At 49.5% G+C, this 24,057-nt stretch overlaps 1 protein-coding gene across 5 annotated transcripts in view; it reads right to left on the reverse strand.

Annotated features, from left to right (window-relative positions):
- The window catches only part of IGF1R (insulin like growth factor 1 receptor), a 306,038-nt gene that overhangs the window by 25,969 nt on the left and 256,012 nt on the right, over nt 1-24,057 (reverse strand). For all 5 annotated transcript variants that reach the window (XM_086365379.1, XM_086365380.1, XM_086365382.1 and 2 more), the window contains 12 exons: nt 23,831-24,045; nt 21,808-21,934; nt 20,064-20,302; nt 17,284-17,451; nt 16,948-17,152; nt 13,347-13,630; nt 11,947-12,083; nt 11,312-11,471; nt 7,269-7,371; nt 6,701-6,771; nt 2,341-2,570; nt 1,976-2,086 (listed from right to left, as the gene is read on the reverse strand). In XM_086365379.1, the coding sequence (XP_086221505.1) occupies nt 1,976-2,086; nt 2,341-2,570; nt 6,701-6,771; nt 7,269-7,371; nt 11,312-11,471; nt 11,947-12,083; nt 13,347-13,630; nt 16,948-17,152; nt 17,284-17,451; nt 20,064-20,302; nt 21,808-21,934; nt 23,831-24,045 (2,050 nt within the window). The remainder of the gene's footprint in view (nt 1-1,975; nt 2,087-2,340; nt 2,571-6,700; nt 6,772-7,268; nt 7,372-11,311; nt 11,472-11,946; nt 12,084-13,346; nt 13,631-16,947; nt 17,153-17,283; nt 17,452-20,063; nt 20,303-21,807; nt 21,935-23,830; nt 24,046-24,057) is intronic.

Raw genomic sequence — 24,057 nt, forward strand, 5'->3', positions numbered from 1 at the left:
ACACGCAGCTTTATGCTTGACATGGGCCAGAAAGGACAACTTTAAGTCTGACAAACCTAAAAGTGAAATTTTGACATGAGAAGGACCAACCCTCTTAGGCACAGGGAAGGAAACCAAGGCCCAGAGTCCGAGCCGCCGTCTGAGATGCAGACAGCTAGGGGCAGAGCCAGGCGAGGGCGACGAGCTTTTCACTCTGTGTCTGAGACGGGACGGGGGCAGCAAGTGCTTCGGGCTCCTCAGAGGCTGCGTCAGTGAATCTGATAGGAAACACGCTGCCACACCTCCAGCCGCCAGCTGATGGAGCCTTTGTCCTTTGTGCTGGTCTGGGTGTTACAGAGCGGGCTGGGGCAAGGCACTGAGGTCCAGGGGAGCTGGGCGCCCCATGAGGCAGAACAAAGGGTGGGCGTGTCGCAAACCTCCCTGCTCGGAGCCTCGGTCCACACGGGGCTCCGTGGCCTCGCAGAACCACACCCATCGGCTGTGAGTAAAGGAAGCCACGTGTGAACAAGTGCTTGGAACAAAAACTAAGGAACTACTATTTGAGAGAAGATTCAGTTGTCGATTAAATGAAGAAAACAAAGGATTATGCTCAGAGACAGGCTACAGACATTCAAAAAGGGTAAAGAAAGGGCAGGATCCAAGGCTCGTACAGCAGACCCAATGCTTCCTCAATAGGCAGCAAAGTCAGGATCCCAATGAGGACCGGAGGCCCAGTGAGGCAGTCAAGTGGAAGGCAGATGTGGCTAGTATTCCTTCTAAGTATTTATCTCCCAGTTTACTCTTAGAACTACTCTCTTAAAAGTCATGCCTCCAAATTATTAAAAGCTGGGTTCACGCTGCCAAAGGAGAGACACCACAGTGATGAACCTGAAGCTTGTAATACAAATTGATATTTTTCCCGAGACTAGGAAGAGATCATGGTTCAGTTGAGGCGATGAACATTCAGCAGCTCAAGCAAGACGCTGACTGAGGATAAAGCCAAAAATGTGGATGCAGGAGGGGAGCCCCATTTTCAGAAATAGGGCTCCCTCAGCTCAACGGCTCAGACTGCCCACGGGAGGGGAGAAGGCGCACGTGGCGCGTGGGCTTCTGAGGCAGTGGGAGTCTGTGCACCAGCCTGGGGGAAGGCATCCCAGCAGAAGAGGCAGGTCAACCTGATACTGAGCTCTGACAAGCGCGGCCCAAGATGGGGCAGCAGAGATGGGTACCCCAGACAGAGTGCGGGCAGCAAAGGCCACAGGGAGTCAGTGGTGTGGACAGGTCTGTCAGTGGGAACTAGAGAGACAGTGCTGGAGCTGACGCAGTGGGTAGAGAGAATGAGGTGGCAGCAAAATCCCACAGGGATTTGGTTAACAGGGTATCTTGCGTACTGGCAAGGGCCTCTCACTGAAGATCCAGGTCTCTCTGTAGTCAGGGAACTCCTTTGTATAAAGCAGGAGTCCCCAACCTCTGGGCCATGGACCAGTACCTCCTGGCAAATCGGCATTGGTATTAGATTAGAAATAAAGTGCACAGTAAGGGCTTCTCTTAAGGTGGCTCAGTGGGTAAAGAGTTGGTGGGCAATGCAGGACATGTGGGTTCGATCCTTAAGATCCCCTGGAGGAGGAAATGGCAACCCACTCCAGGGTTCTTTCCTGGTGAATTCCATGGACAGAGGAGCCTGGCAGGCTACAGTCCATAGGGTTGCAGAGAGTTGGACACGACTGAAGAGACTTAGCGTGCATACGGAGTGCACAATAAATGTAACGCGCTCGAGTCATCCCCAAATCATCCCCCGGCTCTGGTCTGTGGAAAATCTGTCTCCCATGAAGGCGGTCCCTGGTGCCAAAATGGGTGGGGACTGCAGCTATAGAGGACCGAGAACCAAGCCTGCAGCAAGAACAGTACACGAATTTAAAGACTCGGTATCTTCTGGGGAAGGTTCTAAAGGAAAGGGAACAGATGACATGGGATGCGGATGAAAATCAAAACTTACCTCCATTTCTGGCCTCAGAGACCGGAGATAACTCTTGAGGTCCCCCCGGGTCATCAGTTCCATGATGACCAGCGTCGGCTGGCCCTGGGACACCACGCCCAGCAAGCGCACCTGTGAGGAAAGACACAGTGAGAAGGGCTGAGCGGGTGAGGACCCCCCACGACACAGCTCCCCGCCGCTGGGACCGCTGGGCTGGAGCAGAGCCCGGACGATGGCCCCGGGTCTCATGGGTCGGCCCTGTACCACCTCTGGAACCTCGGTGTGCACGGCATCTAATGGAGCAGCGAGGTGACGGGGAGCCTCCTGGAAGCCGGGGCGAGACGGCAACCCCGAGTGTGCGGCCCACACCCGGGGCCCCCTCTTACCACGTGGTGACAATTGAACTCCTTCATCACCGAGGCCTCATTGAGAAACTCGATCCGCTCGCGCATGCTGGCGGCCTCGTTCACCGTCTTAATGGCCACCCTGGTTTCGGGCTCATCCTTGACCACGCCCTTGGCCACGCCTTCGTAGACCATCCCGAAGGAGCCCTGGCCCAGCTCGCGGCTCATGGTGATCTTCTCCCGGGCCACCTCCCACTCGTCAGGAACGTACACTGAGAAGGAAGAGGCCGGAGCTGAGCCAGCGGGACCGAGCTGGGCAGGACGCGTTCCCGGCAAACTCCAGGCCAAGGAGGGCAAGGTGCCGCTCCCTGGAGCCCACAGAGGAGAGCACTGGGGGGCATGGGCATATGGCTGGCTCTGGAATCTCCCACAGGCTGGGGATGTCAGTAAGGCCATTGTACAGTCAAACATTAGAATTTCAAGTCCTCATGGATTTCTAGATAATTCAAAGATACTAACGGCAAGGAAGAAACAGAAAGTCGTCCAACTTCAGATGTTGCTATAAGTATAAAATCCACGTTGGATTTCAAAAAATAATGTAATACTTCAGTAACTTTTATACTGACTGCATATTAAAACTGATAATACTTTGGATATACTGAGTTAAAGAAAACATTATCAATATGTATTTCACTAGCTTCTTTTTCCTATTTTATATGTGGCTACTAGAAACATTTCAGGTTTCTTATGGGATTCGCATTAACACTTCCATGGGTAGCTCTGCTCTAGCCTGGACAGAGTCAGAGACCCTGGGGCACTGAGTGAGCTATGGAAGCGATGAGCTCTGTCTCAGTGCTCATTCCTACCGAGGAGTAGTCAGTGGTGACCAGCATGCAGGAAGGGACAGCTGATGAGCAGAAGGGTCTCCCCAGGACTTGGGCCCGGGCTCTGTGAACTCAGGGACCTCCCATCACTGGGGTGAGGGGCTGGCGAGTGAGGCTTGGCGATGACTAAGCCTGAATATGATTTCCTCTCCAGCCTATGCTTCTGGTCAGACTCAAGCTGGTTTAAGAAAATAAATAAATATTTCTAGGCAGGAGGAAGGAGAAAGAAAGAGGGAAGGGGAGAAGGGAGGAAAGAAAGAAAAGAGAAGAAAATCCATCCGACCACTCTGATGGGTAGGTGACAACTAAAGTAAAATGTACCTGTTCCATAGATTCATAAGAAATTTCAATTATAACTGTATTCTTCTAATGCTGTGTGCTCACGTGCTTGTCTGAGAGGGGAACCCCTGGCCAGCTCCACTGATTGGAAAGAGATGGCCCTGGCTCAGAAATGCAGAAAGACTGGGAACCTGTGTTTGCCTTTACGCTTTTAGATGTTAACTGTGGGCCTTTGGCTGGATGTAAGAGAAGAAGTGGGTTGACAGCTGTATTCTGACACTCTCGTAAAGTAAAGATGTCTATGAATCAGGCCCAGGAGATACCACCAATTTACACCTCTAAGGAATGTCCAATATGGACTATGTTAATCAACATAGAATTTTCTTTCACATACATTTTTGTATTTCATAGTACGTAGGTATGTGCTCAGGAATGTCACAAATGGAATTCCACCCTCCATATGGCTTAGACAGTTTATAGCCTGGAAGAGAAGGCTGATGCTTGCTTAAGACAGTAAATACGCAAGACACCCTAGTAAGTAAGACTCTTTCTGATACCCCTCAGAAAGTATAAAGGGACAGTCTATATCCATTTATCTCTGAAAATCCAGGCTTGCTTTTAATCAGAATTAGCTATGTAGCTCACCATGAAACATGGAGTTAAAACCAATCACATTCATCCCTTGGAGGTGGCTGAAGTCAATAATCACAATCCCTTCTCTCAATTCAACCCAACAGCTCTGACTTCAGCTAGCAGCCCTAAGCCCTGCCGGGCAGCAGAGGCTTACGCACACAATGCTATCAGCGTTTCCCCGGAGGGGATTTTCAGTGTGCTTGGAGAATGGTGACATGCAGATCAGCTCTGGACAGAGAAGTGTTTTAAGCAATTTTGAACTGCGATGTCATTTTGTTGCCCCCTGAGGAAACTAGTTATAAGATGCTTGTCCAAAGGCCAAATAAATTAAGTTCAAATAAGGTGACAGTATTTCTACCTGTTGGCCTGAGTGACAGTAAGCTTTCTTTGTTTAGTTTTTAAGGAATCAAGAGATTACATTATGAAAGCATTCTGGAAAGACACAGAACTTGAATTCAAATCGCCATTAGAGTCTGATTTGATTGTGCGCTCTCAAACTTCCTAGATACTTCATAGTCAAAGCTGCAAATGCCAATCTTCTATGCTTTATTCTCTACAGCAGTCTTACTCCAAACCGATAGAGCACTGCATTTTCCTATATTAATAATAAATTATTAATAAATAACAATAATCTATATTAGATTAAAAACTACGTTTACATAAACAATGCATAAAAATCTTTTTTTTTTTAAGAAAAAGACCTCCTCCACAAGTAATTAGTCTTTTAAGTTTGGCATGTATCCTTCCAGAACATTCTCTGTGCCTTATACATACACACACACACACAGATGTATAGGTATGTGTGTACGCATATATGGCTTTTACTTTAAAAAAATTATCCGTTTTATTTTTGGCTGTGGTGGGCTTTTGTTGCAGCACGCAGGCTTTCTCTAGTTGTCGCGGGTCGGGGCTACTCTGTTGCAGTGCGCAGGCTTCTCGCCGCGTTGGCTTCTCTTGTGGCAGAGCTCAGGATCCAGGTGTGTGGGCTTCAGTACCTGTGGCTCGTGGGTTTGCAAGTGTCTGCCCAGCAGCCGTGGGTCAAGGGGTTAGCTGCTCCCTGGCATGTGGGATCTTCCTCAACCAGGGATCAAATCAGCGTCCCTTGTATTGCAAGGCATATTCTTAACCACTGGACCACCAAGGAGGCACATACATGCCCTTTAAAAATACAACTTTGCGAGACCTTTATAATGTCCTCATCTTTCTACATTTGATTCCCATTCAGAGGACTCTGCTTTTGACTGATTCTATTGTAAACACAATTTGAATTAGAAATTATTAAAGGAATCACAGTAATAAAGATAACACACTTATATATGGTGCTTTTAATCGTTTCCTCATTTGATGAGGATGAGCAGTTAGAATAATCAGGACTCTTTATTTCATGTCTCCTGCATACACACTTCTGTTTCTGAAGCATGAGCGAGTCAAATAATTTTCTGAACACATTAACCTAATTCCACTCTTCATGCATTTGACAGACTGGGTCCAGCCCCTCGCACGGGCCAGCTTGCCTGCAATACCCCCAGAACCTCACAGTCCTTCCCCACAGCAACTGCATCACACGTTAACACAGTGCCCAGGACTGCTTTACCCTGACTTCTCAACCGCCTAGTTCTGTGACCTGGGCGTGTTTCTTCTCTGAGCCTTATCACCCAACGAAGAGACAGAGAAGCATCAGAAAGTCCATTCTACCGGGTTTCTTGGTGGCTCAGACGGTAAGGAATCTGCCTGCAATCCAGGAGGCCAGGGCTTGATTCCTGGGTCAGGAAGATTCCTGGAGAAGGGAATGGCTGCCCACTCCAGTGTTCCTGCCTGGAGAATGCCATGGACAGAGGAGCCTGGTGGGCTACAGTCCATGCATGGGTTTGCAAGGAGTCAGACATGACTAAGTGACTAACATTTTCACCTTCATAAAGATGTAGGGATCAAATGGGTTGGCATTTGTGAATGCCCCTAGCAAAGGGCCAGTTAGTGGCACCCAATGGCAAAGGGCTCACCTTGACTTACTTTGAAAAGTTTGGATTTTGGCAAACTAGGAAGACAAGATACCAAAAAAGGGGGAAAAAAGCACAATCCAGCTTCCAATTCAGACCTTCTCAGCCGTTTAAATTAAACAGCTCTCATGAGTAATTAACAGAGGGAATGTGAACGGGCCATGGAGACCCTAGTCAGGAGGGAATGAACAAAAAATCTCCAAAATACAAAAAGCTGAGAAGCCATGGTGATCAAAGACAATTTTAAAGACATAGGACTCAAGGTAAAACTAGTTTAAAAGGACTGCTTTGTCAGCTCCAGCATATCTTCAACTGGATGTTGACAATTACACAGCTTTTTTCATTCTAGCATAAAATTTCAGGCAATTAAATAAATGAATTACTGTGTTGGCCACATCCATCTCTGAAGCCCGTATTCCCTTGGGGCAGCTCAGACAGTCCTAGAATTTTTGACATATGCAGTGAATTGCTCAAAAAAAATTTTTTTTAAAATGAAGTATTAATGAAGACAGATCTGAGGTCAAAGGTACCTCAAAACAATGCAAACACCTTCCCCTGAATTACTAACGCTCAAAAGCTCCCGAGCTGGGATCTCAGGCAGGGACTTACCATCAGCTGCGCTGAAATACTCCGGGTTCACAGAGGCATACAGCACTCCATTTCCCAGCCTGCTGCTATTTCTGCCAAAAAGATGAAGTTTAGGTTAGAAAAAAAAAAAAAACCCACACATTTCTGTTTGTACTTTCTTCCGTTTTATTTGTTCTGATTCATTAAGGACAGAGGAGTGGGGGAGGGGAGTGCCATCAGGACAGCTCACCCTAAGGCCTCTCTTGGCTTCCTCCTTGGCCTCAAATCAGTAACATTTCTTTCTTTACTTCATCGGAAACTGAAAGCTTATTTTATGGACAGGGTTAAAATACCATGTTTGAAAAAGCTCTGCAGAAGCAGCAATATCTGTGATGCGTCAACCAGACTCCAAAAAAAAAAAAAAAATTTCTGCTGTTGAATCATTAGAAGATGTTCTCTTTTTCTGCAAAGAACACTTGACTGGAAAATCAGATTTTCTGATCCATAAGGTATTTCCTTAAACTCCTCAAAAAGTTCATCTTAACGCAGGTTCAAATCATCAAACCAGTCCGAAGCAGCAAGTGTCTGAACTTCGCACCAAGGCACTCACCTTTTTCTATGGAAGACGTACAGCATTATAACCAAGCCTCCCACTATCAACAGAACCGCAATGGGCAGAGCGATCATCAGGTGGATGAAGTTCTCATATGTCGCTGCAGAAACAAGCCAGAAATGACAGCATGTCAGGAGATGAACATATTTCATATTCAGTTGAAAGTATGAAAAAAAAAATCCCTGAGAATTCCTCTATTGCTTATCACGAACTAGGAAGTCTAGTTGGCTATAACAAAAAAAGAGAAAGAAAACCAAGTCATTTGCAAAAGTATTAAAGAAGTGCAGACTGAGAAATAGAGTCATTTTTATCGTCAACCTAAGTATATTCTGAAGCAGTTCAAATGATGGATTCAAGTAAAATAATCTCTGGTGGCTCAGTGCTAAAGAATCCTCTGGCAATGCAGGAGATCTGGGAGACCTGGGTTCAATCCCTGGCGTAGGAAATGGCAACCCATGCCAGTATTATCGCCTGGAAAATCTGGTGGGCCGCAGCCCACAGGGTTGAAAAGAGTTGGACACGACTGAGTGCACACACACACACACACACATACACACACAGTTAGATGACTATTAATGGAGTTGCATACATTTGCTAAAATCAGATGAATAGCTTTTTATGTATATAGTGCTCAAGCTCAATCTGTCTTAAGACACTTCCACAGACAACCTAAAAAAACAAGAGTAATTGGATGGCACCCTTTACCAAAGCTGCTCTGAATTCTCCCCTAAACATCAGAGGCCACAGTTACAGTCTGAGACCACAGAGCTCACACCTGCTCGTTACCATGCTCAGCTCTTAGATGACAGATGACAGGCTGGACACTGATCCACACGCTTAGAAAATTCAGCTGGATGCTGACAATCAACATGCCCACAGGTAGCAGAACCACAAGTGGACTACACACACTTCAAGGGAGCAGGGAGGAAACAAGAGTGTGGAGAGAGTCAGGAGAAGCTGGCCAAGCACAGCATGGCTGGAAGTGACATGCAGAGAAGTCAGGGCCGGCTCCCAGGGGCCCTGACCAGGCCAAGCAGCGTGAACTGCACTCTGCAGATGAGGAGGAATAGGGAAGAGCCCTCCAGCCCTGCAGTAAACTTGATAGCACTTGGGTGGGGAGAGCTGGCTGTGCCCGAGGACAGCCTGAGCGGCTGGCAGCGGGGAGGGGACTCTGCCCTCTCCAAGGGAGGGGTCCTGGGCATGTTCTGCGTTGCCCAACTTGGACCTCGCGAGGGAATCACTGCTCCTTTTCTACGAATGACCAAGACTCACAGAGATGAACTGTCCCCCGCAAGGTCACACAGGCAGCGGGCTGGCCTTGGCACTTAGGCTTCCTGTACCCCAGCTCGCACTCTCTCCATGAAGTAAGTGCCTTAGAGGCTCTGAGCTGAGGTGGTGGTGGTGGCTACAGAAGCTGGATTCTGAGAGAACACAGAGGCAGAAAAGATGAGACATGGGTTTGAATGAGAAGTGGGCGGCAGGAGAGAAGGAAAGGGGAGCAGTGGCCGTGAGGCTCCTGGCTTGGGGACTGTGCGGGTTACGGGGCCACGGACTGAGCTGAGGAACTGGGGGCGGGGGCGGGGGGAGAAGGATTCTGAAGGTGCCAGCTGTGATTCTGGTTTTGTGCACGAGGCATCTCAAGCGCCTGTGGGATATTTGAGAAATGTCTATGTGGAAATGAGGGTGGAACTCACTGGGGACCCAGTTACATCTATTAAGCTCCCCCATCAATAATTACTTTGCCACTAAATACTACTATTATTATTACTCTGTAAGGACTATTAAACCTATTTTTTTAATTAAAGTATTTTTATCAAAATGCTGTAGAAATGGATGCAGGCTCCTACATTTCCTAGTTCTTGAAAACAGTTGCAAGTTAACACGGCTTTTGGGAAGCTAATGGAGGGTTGTTTTTTTTTTTGCTCCCTGAGGACTATTTATTCTATTTGTATCACTTATATTACTGGTCAGGTTGTACCATGTTCTTTTTGAGTTTCACATTTCAACAGGGACATGAAGAAACTGGAACACATCCAGAGAAGAACAAAATGATTGAATAGCTGGAAAATTGGTTTCTGAGACTGGCTTATGAGAAAGGGCCCCAAACTTGAGATTATTTAGTCTGGAGAAGAAAAGCCTGAAGAGTAATTTAATAGTATTCAAGCACATGAAGGGCTCCTAAAAGGAGAGCAGTTGCCAGAAAGCTTCCAAAGCTTCTGTCTCCTCTGAGGACCGAACAGGAGAGGCGGTTCAACCGTAGCAGGAGGGAATCTGGTCTGACACAAGGAACAGCCTCTTGATAGTAAAGTAGGCACACAGATCCAATTTCCCGGTGGTGTTTGCCAACTCCTGCTGGAAAGGTGCCACCAGAGGGGCTCTGGGTCTCCCATGGGCTCCCAGGACCCACAGGGTTAACAGGGGGCGACAGCAGATAGGACGGCTTCTCGCCAACAAGCCAAGTTCACCGTGCCTCAAAAGCCCACGCTGCTGTTTCAAAGAACACAGCGCCGCCCGAGTCCTCTAAACCTGGGCCCTGTTCCTGAGGGATGGATGTGGACAGGGGAAGGCCACAGAGCAGGCCAAGAAGTCGCTCTTTGGGGAGGGCTCTGGGAGTACGGAGAAAGTTCCCTCGCTGGAGGGCATGGCATCTTCCAACTGCAAAGAGCAGGTGAAGCGGGGCGCATGGAGAATTCAGACCATTTCAGATGACGGAACGATCTGTTTAAGCATCTGTTTAGCCCTCATACAGTTCCAGGCTCACAAAATGATGTCTCAAGGTTGGCAATTCTATTTCCCCCCATCCTTCTTTTGGTATCTGTCACATTGGAGATTTCTAAATATCATGCGTGTCTTGGACTTTTAGGCACTAACCAGATGGACTGCTGGATCCATTGAATCCTGAGTTTAATAACTCAGACTCTGGACCAGAGCAGCACGGGTGTGGACGCCAGAGGGGACCAGGGCAGTGGGAACTGCCCACTTGACCCAAAAGAAGCACCACTCAGCACACGGGGGTCGCTTTTTCTCCAACAAGCAGTCAGGAATAGTATTACAACCAGTCTGATCCCATTATCTGAACATAAAATAATCTTAAAAATCTGGTTTCTACTACAAAATAGTACAAACTCAAAATGGAAATAACAAGGAATATTTATGTCACCAACCGAAAATACCGAATTTTCTTGGCCAAGCAAGTACAGTGCCCTTGTGCTCATACATTTTACAAAACTCGGTTTTAAAATCTAAAATCCTCACATAGAATGGCCTTCTAAGAATACTGTCGTGTTGATGGTTTCAGCGTAAACTCAACACACAGCCCAGCCTCTGTGCCAAATGGGGAATGTGTGTGTGCATGTGTGCTAGGCTGCTTCAGCTGTGTCCAGCGCTTTGCAGCCCCACGGACTGTAGCCCGCCAGGCTCCTCTGTCCATGGGATTCTCCAGGCAGGAATACTGGACTGCATTGCCATGCTTTCCTCCAGGGGACTGTCCTGACCCAGGGGTCGAACCCAAGTCTCTCACATCTTCTGTTTCGGCAGGAGGTTCCTTACCACTTGCGCCACCTGGGAAGCCCGTCACCCCACAGGAGTACCGTGTACTCTCAATGTGCGTTGCTGCTTTACAAGCGCATCTGTATTTTACCAACGAGCAGTGATGGGGCGCAGCCTCGGCCTGGGATTCTGTCATGGCGATGACTCCTGCCCTGAAGCAGGCTGGACCAGAAGGCCCCTGGGTTTGTGATCCCCCTTAGGATGCTAAGCCCTGAGTCTGAGCCCCAGCCAGCATCCCTGACGAGGAAGAAGGCAGAATGGTCAATTCAGTACTTTGTAAAATGCTCTGGACATACATCAAGCTGAGAGCAAGGGCCCCCTTGCTGACTCTCTCAAAAGACTCAGGGACCCCACGTGCAGCAGCTCCCCGGCCTGAGCTCCCAGACGGGATGCTGGCATTAGTGTGCCTCTTCTCGGTGGTGGGTGATGGGAATCAGAAAACCAGGCTTCCCCCGTCCCGGCCCCATCAGCGGCTCCCACCACGGCCTTACTCTTGGCCTGAACGTAGAAGAACACGGGATCCGTCCACGACCCGTTCCCAGAGAGAGAGGTGGCCTGGATCCGGGCTGTGTAGTTCCCTGGGTTGAGCCGGTTTAGCTTGGCTCCTCCGTACTTCCTATACTCCTGTCTGGACACACATTCCCGCTGATCCTGGAAGAAATAAAACACAGGTGTCAATTCCCCACACATGTTGGAAACAGACAGCTGTGGCTGCCTGGCCGCTCGCCCCCCGCTGATGCTGACGCCGACTCTCAGGAAAAGGGCAAACACCGGCTCTACGTGGTGGCAGTCCTCCAGGAACTGAAAGCGCACCAAGCCCTAACCAGACCTTATTACTTTAACCAAAAAGTGTTTCAGAAAGATTAAGTTATTAAGACCAGTCTCTAGGCTGAAAGATCACTTTCTGTAAAGAAACAATTTCTTGGGGGGTAAGGATAAGCCAGCTCCTTGCACACTGTGAAAATTCCTCAAAGAGCAGAGAGCTGCTAGAAAGACCTAAGTCCTCACTGCCTTACCTCCTTATTCCATTGTTTAGTCTTCAGCTAACCCTGTGCCCTGTGTCTCGGTGTAATGTACACCACACCTGTAACAGAAATGCACCCACACGTGCTCAGCGTCGACTCACCTCGACTTGGGATCCATATTTTATTTCATACATGAGGATCAATCCATTGGGATTCTCAGGTTCTGGCCATTTTAAAAAGATGGAGTTCTCAGGCCGTGGCTCCCAGGTCACCGGCCCAGGAATGTCATCTGCTCCTTCTGTGCAACAATTGAAACAGGCAAGAAAGTTAGATTCGAGCCCCCAAGGAGGGACAGAAACACTGGACTAATTTAAGAACGGCCTCCCCAACCCCTCACACAGGACAGTGGACAACAGGCGTGGCGACTCCTCTTGGCCTGGCCACGCACACACAGCAGGGGTTTTGGAATCAGAACAACCTAATGATTGTAAGTCTCAAGATGCCACCATACCCTCCCTTCCCACTCCAGTCCCCCAACAGAAAAGCCTACTCTCAAGCACAGGAGGACAATCTTGGCAATTAAAGTCACTCAGGTCTGGTTCTCGGCTTCTATGCGATGCTGTTGATACCAGCAGCACGGAAAAGGTGCGGGGTGAGCAGAAGCAGCGGCCCCAGCCTGTAGGCTGGGTCCTGGGCCCTGCCTGTGCTCTGCATCTGCATGCGGCAGATGCAATTTCTGGGCAGGTGTGAAGGATGGTCCTCAAGCCTGCCTGGGAGGAAGCCGCCAGGAAGCTGGTGCTGAGCGCAAGCTCGCTGGGGTGGAATCAGCGATTCCTCCAGCTGCCAGGGGAGGCTCGGGTGCTTCCTCTCTTGCTTGTGTTTCTTAGAGTAGTAAGCCAGGTGGTGAGCAAAGTCACTGCAGGTTCCAGCTGGGAAGAGCCCTGAGAAATCAGCTGGGCTGTGTCTCTCCTGGGACGGTGAGGAGACGAAGGCTGGGTTGGCTGGCAGAGGCTGGAACCGAACCCAGGAGGCCCCATCCCCAGACGCAGACACTCTGTGTTCCCTGCCAGCTCTGCAGGGAAGCAAATGCTGCAGTTCGTCCATCCTGAAAGGTGGATGTGTGGCTGTCTGAGCCACAGGCAGCTTCTAACTTACAAGGGGAAGGTGAAGATTAAGCAAGCAGGACCAAAGACTGCATGGGAGCTGCCCCTGAGGAGTGATGCTCACTCTGAATCAGGGCCGCACACTGGGGATTTCATGGAAACTTAGGGAGGGGCCTGGCAGAAAAGGGCTGTGGGAATGCATAATGCACATCCACGAGAAGAAGGAAAAGAGTCGATCCTGAATCAAGCTCCCTGCTCTCAAAGTACTTTGCATGGAGAGACTAGGGTGGGAGTGGGGTCGATATGCATGGATGCCATTCCCTGTTGGGCTTCCAAGTCACATGTAAATGACCACTGTTCTTTAATCAGCAGGACTGAGACTAAGAGTGTCAGCCTCTGTCTCTTCAAATCAGTCTGCTCCACTAGGTTGGGTGTGGGTGAGCTGGATCACACTGTACCTGCAGGCATGGTTCTTGCAAAGACAAAGTTGGAGGCGCTGCAGCCAAGCTTCTCAGCCTCATGGTTACAGCTGTGGATGTCGATTCGGTACAGAGTAAAAGGCCGGAGGTTGGAGATGACAGTTCTCTCCTTGTTGTCCACTCTGCTCTCGAAGAAAGGGTACTCGGTCTCGAGCTCTTCCGGGTCTGTGATGTTGTAGGTGTCCAGCACCGTGGTGTTCCTGCTCCGGCTGGACATGGTGGTGTTGGCGATCTGCATGACCTCCCTCCGCTTCCGTTCGGGTCTGCAAGGAAGAGAGAAACGTGGCTTGTAAGTGAGGGCTTCTACCTCTCTTGTCTTTCCTCTGACTCGAGCCAGAGTGAGAGAAAGAAAAGAAAAAAATCTTCACCTTGGAATAAAAGGAGCTATTCAACCCCCTTGTATAACAACCAACAAATTACATGGGGATTTCCTGCCTCATCATTTATTTTGCTTTCTTACATGGGGATTTCCTGCCTCATCATTTATTTTGCTTTCTCTGCACTACAAACCTCAGCCTCACCATGCAAACCACCCTCTTGCTCCCTGAGTGGTTACTCGATGGCTGTTGTTCAGTCGCTCAGTCGTGTCCGACTCTTTGCGACTCCATCGACTGCAGCACACCAGGCTTCCTCGTCCTTCACTGTCTCCTGGAGTTTGTTCAAACTTATGTCTGTTAAGTCAGTGATGTCATCCAACCATCTTATCCTCTTTTGCCCCTTTTTCCTCCTGCCCTCAATCTTTACCAGTATCAGGACCTTTTCCAATGAGTTGGCTTTCATCATCAGGTGGCCAAACTATCAGAGCTTCAGCTTCAGTATCAGTCCTTCCAGTGAATAATTAGGGTTGATTTCCTTTAGAATTCACTGGTTGGATCTTGCAGTCCAAGGGACTCTCAAGTGTCTTCTACAGCATCACAGTTCAAAAGCATCAATTCTTCAGCGCTCAGCTTTCTTTATGGTCCAACTTTCATATTCAAACATGCTACTGGAAAAACCATAGCTTTGATTATATGGACCTCTGTTGGCAGAGTGGTGTCTCTACTTTTTAATACACTGTCTAGGTTTGTCATAGCTTTCCTTCCAAGGAAAAAGCATCTTTTAATTTCATGGCTGCAGTCACACACTCCACAGTGATTTTGGAGCCCAAGAAAATAAAGTCAGTCAGCTTCCACTTCTCCCCATCTATATGCCATGAAGTGATGGGACTGGATGTTACGATCTTAGTTTTTTGAATGTTACATTCTTTTTAAAATTATTTACTTATTTATTGGCTGTGCTGGGTCTTTGGTGCTATGTGGGCTTTTTCTCTGGCTGCAGTGCTCAGGCGTCTCTTGCTGCAGGGCATGGGCTCTAGAGCGCAGGTTCAAAACCTGTGGAGCATGGACTGAGTCACTCTGCAGCATGTGGGCTCCTCCAGGATCATGAATCGAACCCCGATCTCCTACACCGGCAAGTGGATTCTTTATCACTGAGCCACCAGGGAAGTCCAAATGTTGAGTTTTAAGCCAGATTTTTCACTTTCCTCTTTCACCCTCATCAAAAGGCTTTTTAGTTCCTCTTCACCTTCTGTCATTAGGCTGGTGTTATCTGCATAGCTGAGGTTGTTGATATTTCTCCCAGCAACCTTGATTCCAGCTTGTGGTTCATCTAGCATTTTGCATGATGTATATAAGTTACATAAGCAGGGTGACAATATACGGCCTCATTGTACCCCTCTTCCAATTGTGAACCAGTCCTTTCCTGGTTTGTTGGGAGGAAGACCCAGGCCCCAAATTCACTGTTAATGAATCTGGGTGGTGGAAAAGCCACTGAACCTGGGTTCTAGTTTGAAAACATCTTTGAGCTCTTCTCTAACCTCCCTCAAACTTCCTGATTCTTGAAAGCATGCACAACATACAGAACATCTCGTCTAACGTGTGAGCAGCAGCCCTAACATCCACTGTGAGAACACGTCACTGGTGGGGCAGGGCAGGAGGTGCTATGGTTTCAATGGCAGGAGAGGAAAGGAGGGGGAAGAAAGCTGTTAAACAACCCAGAGTTTATTCTGGAAAAAATAAAAAAAAAAGAAAAAGCTAGTGCCTCCACTTCTAAAAGGTCGATTTCCTGTTTTAAAGACTTCTAAAGTAAAATGTCTATCTTTGACTAGTATACAAATACCAGGAAGGTCACTTGACAGAAAATAGAAGTCTCTTTCAAAACCCTCTGTTGCTACAACCTTTGCCTTTGAGGGCAAAGCAAATGCAGCATAAACAGAAGCCGGGGGCCGCTGGTATCCCTGTGGGTGGGGAGCTGGGAGAAGACGGATGCCCAGGAGAACGCGCTGGCAACAGGGACACCACGGGGGTGGGGAAACGGGCTTGCAGGTAAAACGCTGGTCTGGATCCTGCTCCTCTGCCCAGACTTCAGGCACGAGGTTGTTTCTAAACCCTGTGCTACAATTTTTCAGAAAGAAAAAGGCACTATCAGCCACCACCCCGTTTCTACCTCCTTCCCCAGACACTACAAGGCTGCCCTGTTGAATGTCCCTCTGTTTTTGATTTTTAACTATTTTTTGTTGTGGTAAAACAAACTTTTAAAATAAAAAAAAGCTAACAAAACTTTATAATTTTAACCACTTTTGGGGTAAAATTCAGTGTCAATGATGACATTCATAACGCTGTGTAACCATCACCAAAATCTTTCATCACCCCAAACAAGTTCTACACAGAGTAAGGAGTAACTCCCCATTTTCCCTCTCCCAGCACTTGGTAATCTGTAATCTACTTTCCGTTGCCGTGAATTTGCCTGTTCTGGATATTTCACACACATGTCTGTATCTGGCTGCTTTCACTCAGCATAGTGTTTTCAAGGCTCATTCCTGTTGTTTAGAATCTCATTCCTTTACATGGTTGAATATTCCACCGCAGGGAAAGACCACATTGGTTCATCTCTTCATCTGCTGGTGGACACATGGGTTGTTCCCAGCTTTTGGCAACTTGAATAATTCTGCTCTACACATTTATTTTCCTCCATTTTGTCCCCACTTGGCAGAAGTGGCGGCTGGAGCAACAGAGAAGATAGATGCTCTGGGGTTGAGCTGTTTGTCTTGGAAAGGCTGTCTTTGGCACGGCTTCACAAACTTTTTCAAGGGACCCTGTGGTGCTCAGTTACGCTTTGAAGTGGAGCCCCTTTCATAACTGACTCAGTTTCTCCTTCTCACTTCGCCCCTCCTTGGCCAGGCTGGGAGTCCGGCAGGGAGGTGCAGGAAGGGCCCAAACCCCGGCTCCTTCACTTGCTGGTGTCTGCTCGTGGCCGCTGCCTGCCGCTCCCTGAGCCCACAGCGGGCTGGCCGGCTGTCACCCTGAGGCCCCCACAGCGCAGGCTGCGAGCTCCTGGCCCGTCTGACAGGGCCGAGCGCCCACCTGCCCAGCCGATCGCCCGCCCTGTGGTGGCCCCCGGGGCCTCACTTCCGGGCTGTCAAACCTGCGCAAGGTGGGCTGTGGTGGGGGGGGCGGCACCGCGGAGGACGTGGGGCCTGGGTGCAAAGATGGCGGTGCCCGGGCACCAAGATGGCGGTACCCGGGCACGAAAATGGCGGTACCTGGGCACGAAGATGGCGTTGTGCAGGAAGTTCTCGAAGACCTTGCGGTACTCGGCCTCCTCCTTCTCCGCCTGCTTCTCAGCTTCGGTTTTGGGACAAGCGCAGCACGGCCCTTTCTCCCCGCCGCACACCTCGGTCTTGGGGTTCTCCGTCACCTCCTCGACGTCGATGGTGCCGTCGGCGTACTTCCTGATGGGGATTTTGTCTGCTCGGAAGAGAGTGGCCCCGTGCGAGCCAAGTTACACGGGCTGCCGGGAATGGAGAGCCCGCACCCCCGGGCTCAGGCCCGCCGCTGCCGCCCACTCCCCACAGACGCCGCCCCGGCCTCCCCCTCACCTTTGGAGCAGTAGTTGTGCCGGTACAGGTAGCTGTCCTGGGGCTGGCGCTGCCAGCGCACGATGTAGTAGCTCAGGTTGCCGTTGGGCAGGGAGGGCGGGTTCCACTTCACGATCAGCTGAGAAGAGGAGTTTGAGGCCGAGAGGACATCCAGGGGGATGGAAGGAACTGGGAGGGGACAGAGGACGCGTCAGAAAACGCAAGGAAGCCGAGAGCCAGGCTGCCAGACACTCAGCGCAAACCCACCAGAGTGTGACCGGGACAGGACACGCTGGTGAACACAGACACAAGACGCCAACCGAACCTCCTTTCCCAACTGTCTTACTTTCCCTTTATAGCATCTGTTCTCAGGGCATCTCCGCGGTGACAAACATGACTGAGCAGTCGACGGCAAAGGGCGGTGGGGCGCAGCCGGGGTTGGGAGGACCGACTTAGAATCTACAGTTAATGCAAATGCTGGACCGTCCTCATGTATCAGCGCTGCCATCCTCCAAGACGTCTAACTCGGGGCAGTGTCAGCAAATGGTAAGACCCACTGCCTTGTGTGTGTGTGGGTGGGAGGAGGGGGTTCAAGGGGGAGGGGGCATAGGTTTACCTGTGGCAGATTCCTGTGGATATAAGGCAGAAACCAACACAATATTGTAAAGCAATTATCCTTCAATTAAAATAAAATTTTTTTAAATTAGAAAAAAAAAACTGACTGACTTCTATTTTATTTGAGATTTTGAATCTCTGATTAAAAAAAAAAAGGAAAAAAGCCAAAATGAAAGGGGGACGTAAAAAGGGTGATGGAGGGTGTGGGGCGGGGCACAGGGGGCTCTGGAGGAGAAGGCGATGAAAAAGGGTCTGTAAATCTGACAACTGTATAACCGCGAATCAGTGGAAGTATGGAGTTATGACTATGAGAAGTCTAAAAATACCTGGAACACACATAAAGCCCTGATTTCAAGTCATGGACTCTTGTTACCATCAAAAGAATATCGATTTACAGGCAAAGCATAAGGATCTGGTCAAACTGTACTTACTATTGCCCCTAAATCCCAAACCCAGAGCTGAATTGTGTATAAAGGGCAAATGCACCCAGGGACCACTGAAATCTTGTTTTCATTAGGTTCACAGAAAAAGCATTGATTTTGGTAGGTTTACCAAAGTGCGAAAAACACCTTCGCTACGTGCCACTTAAGCAATGTGGTCATGTAAGCTGCTTTTTTTCATAATTGGAGTATAATTGCTTTACAATGTTGTGTTAGTTTCTGCTTACAACAACATGAATTAGCTGTTTGTATACACATGTCCGCTCCTTCCTGAGACTCCCTCACACATCCCCATCTCATCCCTAGGTCATCACAGAGCACTAAGCTGAGCTTCCTATGCAAGCTCCTTTTCACATTTGAAAGCTTAAGGGACAACATATACATGAGGTTCTGAACACTTGTAGGGAAGGACACGTTAGGAAAAAGTTATGACTAATGCTAACTTTCTCTGGGAAAATGTTTAACTACTAAATGCTAGGCCATTTTAGTGCTTCCTAGAATAAGTATTTCAGAAACACACAGCGGACCCGAGATGTTTCAACAACAGGTGTCACAAAAAAACTGGAGCCGAGGACTAAGCCGTTCTCTGACCACCACCTGTAAGGACAGGCGCCAGATGGGGCCAACGGACTCAACTTGTGCAGTGCTTTGTTTTCCATCTTTGGGGAAAGGAAACAAGTTTCTTAAGAACTGGTCATAGCAAAGAAAGATTTTTATTTTCCCTAAATTAGTCACAATGAATTACTTCCAAATTTTTAGGCTGAACAACTTGTTCTGTTTCCTTGAGCCTCTGCTACATCATCCCAGGCCTAGAATCAGAAGTCTGCATCACATTTATTGATACAAATGCTGTACCATCAGTGACATGATCATAGCCACTTAGAAGAGCATTGGGATGGAACAGGGGAGGGGAGGAGGAGGCAAGAGAACATGAGCAAAAGGATTTCCTGACCAACATTTTTTCCTCTCCCTCTTTGCCATTTAAATTCACTTTGTGCTAGCTTGTATGTGTTGTAACAGCCTACGCATTGTAACAATGGCTATCATCAAAAAATGTTTAAGTGCCTTTTAAAATGATGTGCATTTCCCTACTTCTAACCTGGTATTTATACACTTGGAAAACTGACACAAAAATTTGCTCTCGTTAGTTTCAGATTCTGGAGTTGAGAAATGAGGTAGTTTAGAAAATGGGGATCAGGGGAGAAGGAGGCACATTTTCATCAGCAGTCACTTGCAGTGTCTACCACATGGTTCCTCTCATGCTTTCCAACTTGTGTTTGTTTTCTTGGAACCCTAGGCACTACGGGATGAAGGTGAGAAGCCAGTGAGCCCGAGATAAACTGGAACACCAACCGGCAGGGCTTCAGTTCCCAGAGGTCCAACTATCCAAATAAACAAGAAGGGGAGCCTAGGGGACAGTATCCCGTTGGGGCCTCCCAAAGAAACCAACCCAGCACCTTGACCTGGGCTCACTGGTCCAGGACAATCAGAATGATGATGGAAGAGGGTCCTAAGTCCAGAGAAGATGTCCTGGAAGAGGCTGGGGTATTGGGAGTAGGGGGAGAAAAAAATGATACTGCTAAGGTATTCTACTGATATACTAAGAACGCATATAAATGAGAGACACTGGCCCAGGACGGGGGGAGACAATGGGCACAGCTCAGGGACAGCCCTCTGACTACACCTTATCATGAGCGAGGAACGTGAGCTGATGAGGCGGGGACAGCGAGGGCCGTGCGTGGGTACCTGATGCGTTGGTGCGAATGTACAAGATCTCGCTCTTGGCCCCACGGATGTGGTCGTTCTCCACCATGGTGAGGGTCACGGCCTTCACGTAAACGGCGTACTGCGTCCAGGGCTTCAGCCCGTGCAGCAAAATGCCGGGCTCCACGTCCTTGTTGGGCGGGAGGTCCACGTCCACCATGTTCCAGCTGTTGGAGCCGCAGGCGTCCTGCCCGTCATACTCCGTGACGTTTTTAAAGGGGCTGAAACACAAGTCAGCGAAGCTCAGACAGTGCTTTATGGTGCTAACACTGAAGTTCTAAGAACCTCCCTGGGGTGTCCCCCCTTCCACTTTCCATAATGGGGATTCTAGGTAAAACACGTCAGCAATTAGATCTTTATAGAATCAAAGTAAGCTACCAGACTCCAGGTCTCACTTGGTTCTCTATGTACTATAGAGTCAAACCCTCTGCCTCAGGAAGAGTTAAGTTCTGTAATTACTGGGATTGGAAACACTGCTCCTGAAGAGTATATACAAATACTCTTTCCCTCTCTTCCCACTGTGGCTTTTTTTTTTTTCACCATAAAAAACAAGGGCAGTCACTTAATGCAAACATCAGTTATTGATAAGAATAACTTCTGGAGGAAAATGCCTTTGTCACAGAAAAACAGCTTCTCAAGTACAGCCTCCAAAATCTAATTTGCTCACAAACAATTCTGATTGCTTAAGTATTTTTATCACACTCAAATATTTAGTTTCCAGGTTATCTCAGACACTAATGTCAACCCCTTGGGGAAAGTGCCAGCCGACCCTGCCAGAGCACTGGTAGAACTGTCAAAGAGGATGGTGGCTCTGCACAGATGCGGAGCTGGGCAGGGATCCCATGCCCCTCAGATGGAAGGGCTGGACAGCCACTGGTTTCTGAAACCGGCATTCACACACCCCTCCCGATCGTCGTGACGGCGGATGAGTGACTCCTGTGTGCCGGGACACTGAATGCCTGAGAATCCTGCATCTGGACTTTCTCATGGGCAAGGCACTCCCAGGGCCCCAGCTGGGGCAGGGGAAAGGGTACCAGATGCTGACACCATGGCTCTGGTTCCAGCTCCAGGGAAGGTAGGCACCCGGGAGAGGCATCAAGGCGGGCCCCGGGCAACCAATCATCTGGATACAGGAGGTGCCGGAAGGGAGAGGCGGACCAAGAAGACACTCCTGCCATCAGGAGAGATGGCTGCCCGGGCAGGCAGGTGTCCCCTGAAGGACAAGAAATGCCCCTGGCAGATTCTGGGAGAGATCCTGAAAGGTTCGGGACGTGGAGGTCAGTCTCTCTCCATTTCCCGTGCCTTGTTTGGAGGGCTTACGATCTACAGTCGAGGGCCACATCTGGGGGGAGGGGCCACAGAGATGACGGGAGTGGACTACGGACGCATTTGAGGGTCACCTCGAGGGGGCTGAGCACCCCGATTCGGGCGTCCCTGGACTGTGGGTTAGAGGGCACCAAGGCTACAATGATGCCGCAACCACACGCGCCATCCCAGCTTCTGAATGTTTGGACTGACCTAAGTCACAAAGTAAGTTTTTTGCTTTGGACTTTTTAAATTCAAGCACCTCTAAGCACCCACTGAAGAAGGAAAGGTGTTGAGAAAACACTTTTTCGTTTACAGCTGTCACTGGTGGTCGTGGCTGTCACCGGACAGCAGGGGTCGGTGGTGGGGGGTGGGGGATGAAGCCCGCCCACAGAAGGACGGCCGCAGCACAGACACTCACGCTTCCTTGTAGTAGACGGTGAAGCTGATGAGGTCCCGGTAGTCGGGGGGCCGGTACCGGTGCCAGGTGATGATGATTCGGTTCTTCGACGTGGTGGTGGAGGTGAAGTGCAGGACGTCACTTTCACCTGGGGCAGAGGCACACCCGTGAGGGACAGTGATCTCCGCCCTCCCCTCCCACTCGCCCGCGGGCTCATCTGCTCAGGCCACGGCCCTCTCCCCCAAAGCTGGCTGTGTGTGCAAAGCCCCTGTTGGAACGTCTCAGTGACTCTGCCATCTCCACTAAGGACCCAAACACTGTGCTACAGGGCCTGCAAGGGGCTCCATCCTTTGCTTTCATTCAGGCGGGGCCCTGGATGTGAACCTGTGGGCGATCCTTAATAACCTGGAAGAGGACTGCTGGCTGCACCAAGGGAGCTTGTCTCTGCTCATGCCTGAGATGTGGGCCACCGAGGGGGCTGGGGACCTTGACGCTGGAAGAGTCTTCTTAGACAAGGTGACACCTGTCTCACCACTGCGGATCTGCCTGGTTGCGTCAGTAACGGGGCAGGTGTGCCATAGGAGGGGAACTTCTTAGTCTGAGCTTGGTACCGACACCCTCCTGCGTGACACCTCCAGGAACTCCCTGGAGGCTCCGGCAGTGCCGACACATAGCGGGGAATGGACTGAGCACTAATAGAGCCCACCTTGCTCGGCACGGCTCCCGTCCTCTGTGGGAGGAGCCTGGGCTGGGGAGCACCACAGGGAGGCTGCCCCAAGTCCCGTCGTGCTCCCGGGCCAGATTCAAACTGCTGAGAACTCGGGGAGGGCTGCTGAAGTCGCCCAGGCTGAGACCCGAGCTCTCCTATGAACGGCCCTTTCCACCCGGGGCCCTGTGTTTGCCTGACTCCCTCCCACCACACCCTCCACCCTCAGGGAGGTGAAGCAGAGGCCTGCAACAGTTACAATCCAAGATGTCTGTGGGGCAAAATGTGATGGATTGAGATGGAAAAAATGCTGTAGTTTCCGCTAAAATGTTATTTACAGAGGAAACATTTTTTTTCCCCCAAAAGAAAATAAATGGCTACTGTATTCATGATCCAACAGGTCAGACTGGCTGACTCTGAGCAGAAAAACACTTTGAGAGAGCTATGCGACATCCACTCTGCAATGGTCTAAACAGGAGCGTGGCAAGGGGGGCGTGTGACGCGCAGGGAGAAGGCCCTGCAGCTCTGCGTCAGGTTTCCCTCCTCTAAAACCCCTTCCTGGGCAACTCGAGAGTTTACGGGGTGAATCCCGAGCCCACAAAACAAAGTCCAATGTGGACAGTCTCTAAGATTCTCTCCCACCAGTGTTCACATGTGCACCACCCCAGATCACAGGGGTTAGTCTCTGTTTTTTGCATACTGTCCCTTATCAAAAGCCGATGGTGGAGAAAGCATTTACCTTCATAACCTGATCCAGCCACACAGAAGCACACCGTTTTTAAAAGCAGTTTTACATACAAGGTTAGGTGAGAAACTCACCGCTCAGAGGCAAAACCTTCAAGCAGAAGTCATATAACCAATATAAGATTATAATTATACTGTTCTAAATTTAAAAAGCAGTTATCAGTTCAGGGAGGCAGTCTCTCTCCATTTTCCATGCTGTGCTGGGACCAGGATCCAGGTTGGGGGCCCATGGCCACAGGGGCTGCAGCTGAGCCCCTCTGCCCTCAGACCTCCCCTCCACCCCGGAGACTCAGGGCCAGGCTCACTCCCTCCCAGGGCTGGAGAGAACCAGCTCTCCCCTGGAAAATAATCCAACAGTCTGAGTGAGCATAAAAGATGCTTAACTCTGTGTATTCTGTAAGCACCTCTTTAAAATCTGAGTGAAAAGCCATTTATAAATGTTTATACACAGATGGAACCTATGGAAAATTTACTAATATGAATCTGCCTCACTACTGCCTTTGAAGATGTCCAGGTGTTGGTTTAAGAGGCCTGCATGAAGTGAGGAGCGGCCACAGACAGAAGCCACGGCGCAGTATGGGAGGTCGCACTCACAGGAGGCTCTCTCCCCGTTGTTCCTGGTGTTTATGTCCCCTTTGCTCTGGCGCCCTTTAGTCCCCGTCACTTCCTCCATGCGGTAAATCTCCGAGACACACAATTTGGGATTGAACGCAAAGTACATTTTCCCAGCTTTGATGGTCAGGTTGCGGTGGTCCCAGTCCCACAGCTGCTGCAAGTTCTGGTTGTCAAGGACGTAGAAGGAGTAGTTCCTGGAAGCAGAG

Source organism: Bos grunniens, chromosome 21 (assembly GCF_055505025.1).
Source record: "Bos grunniens cultivar Pamir isolate PY7600 chromosome 21, Bosgru_T2T1.0, whole genome shotgun sequence".
NCBI lineage: Eukaryota > Metazoa > Chordata > Mammalia > Artiodactyla > Bovidae > Bos > Bos grunniens.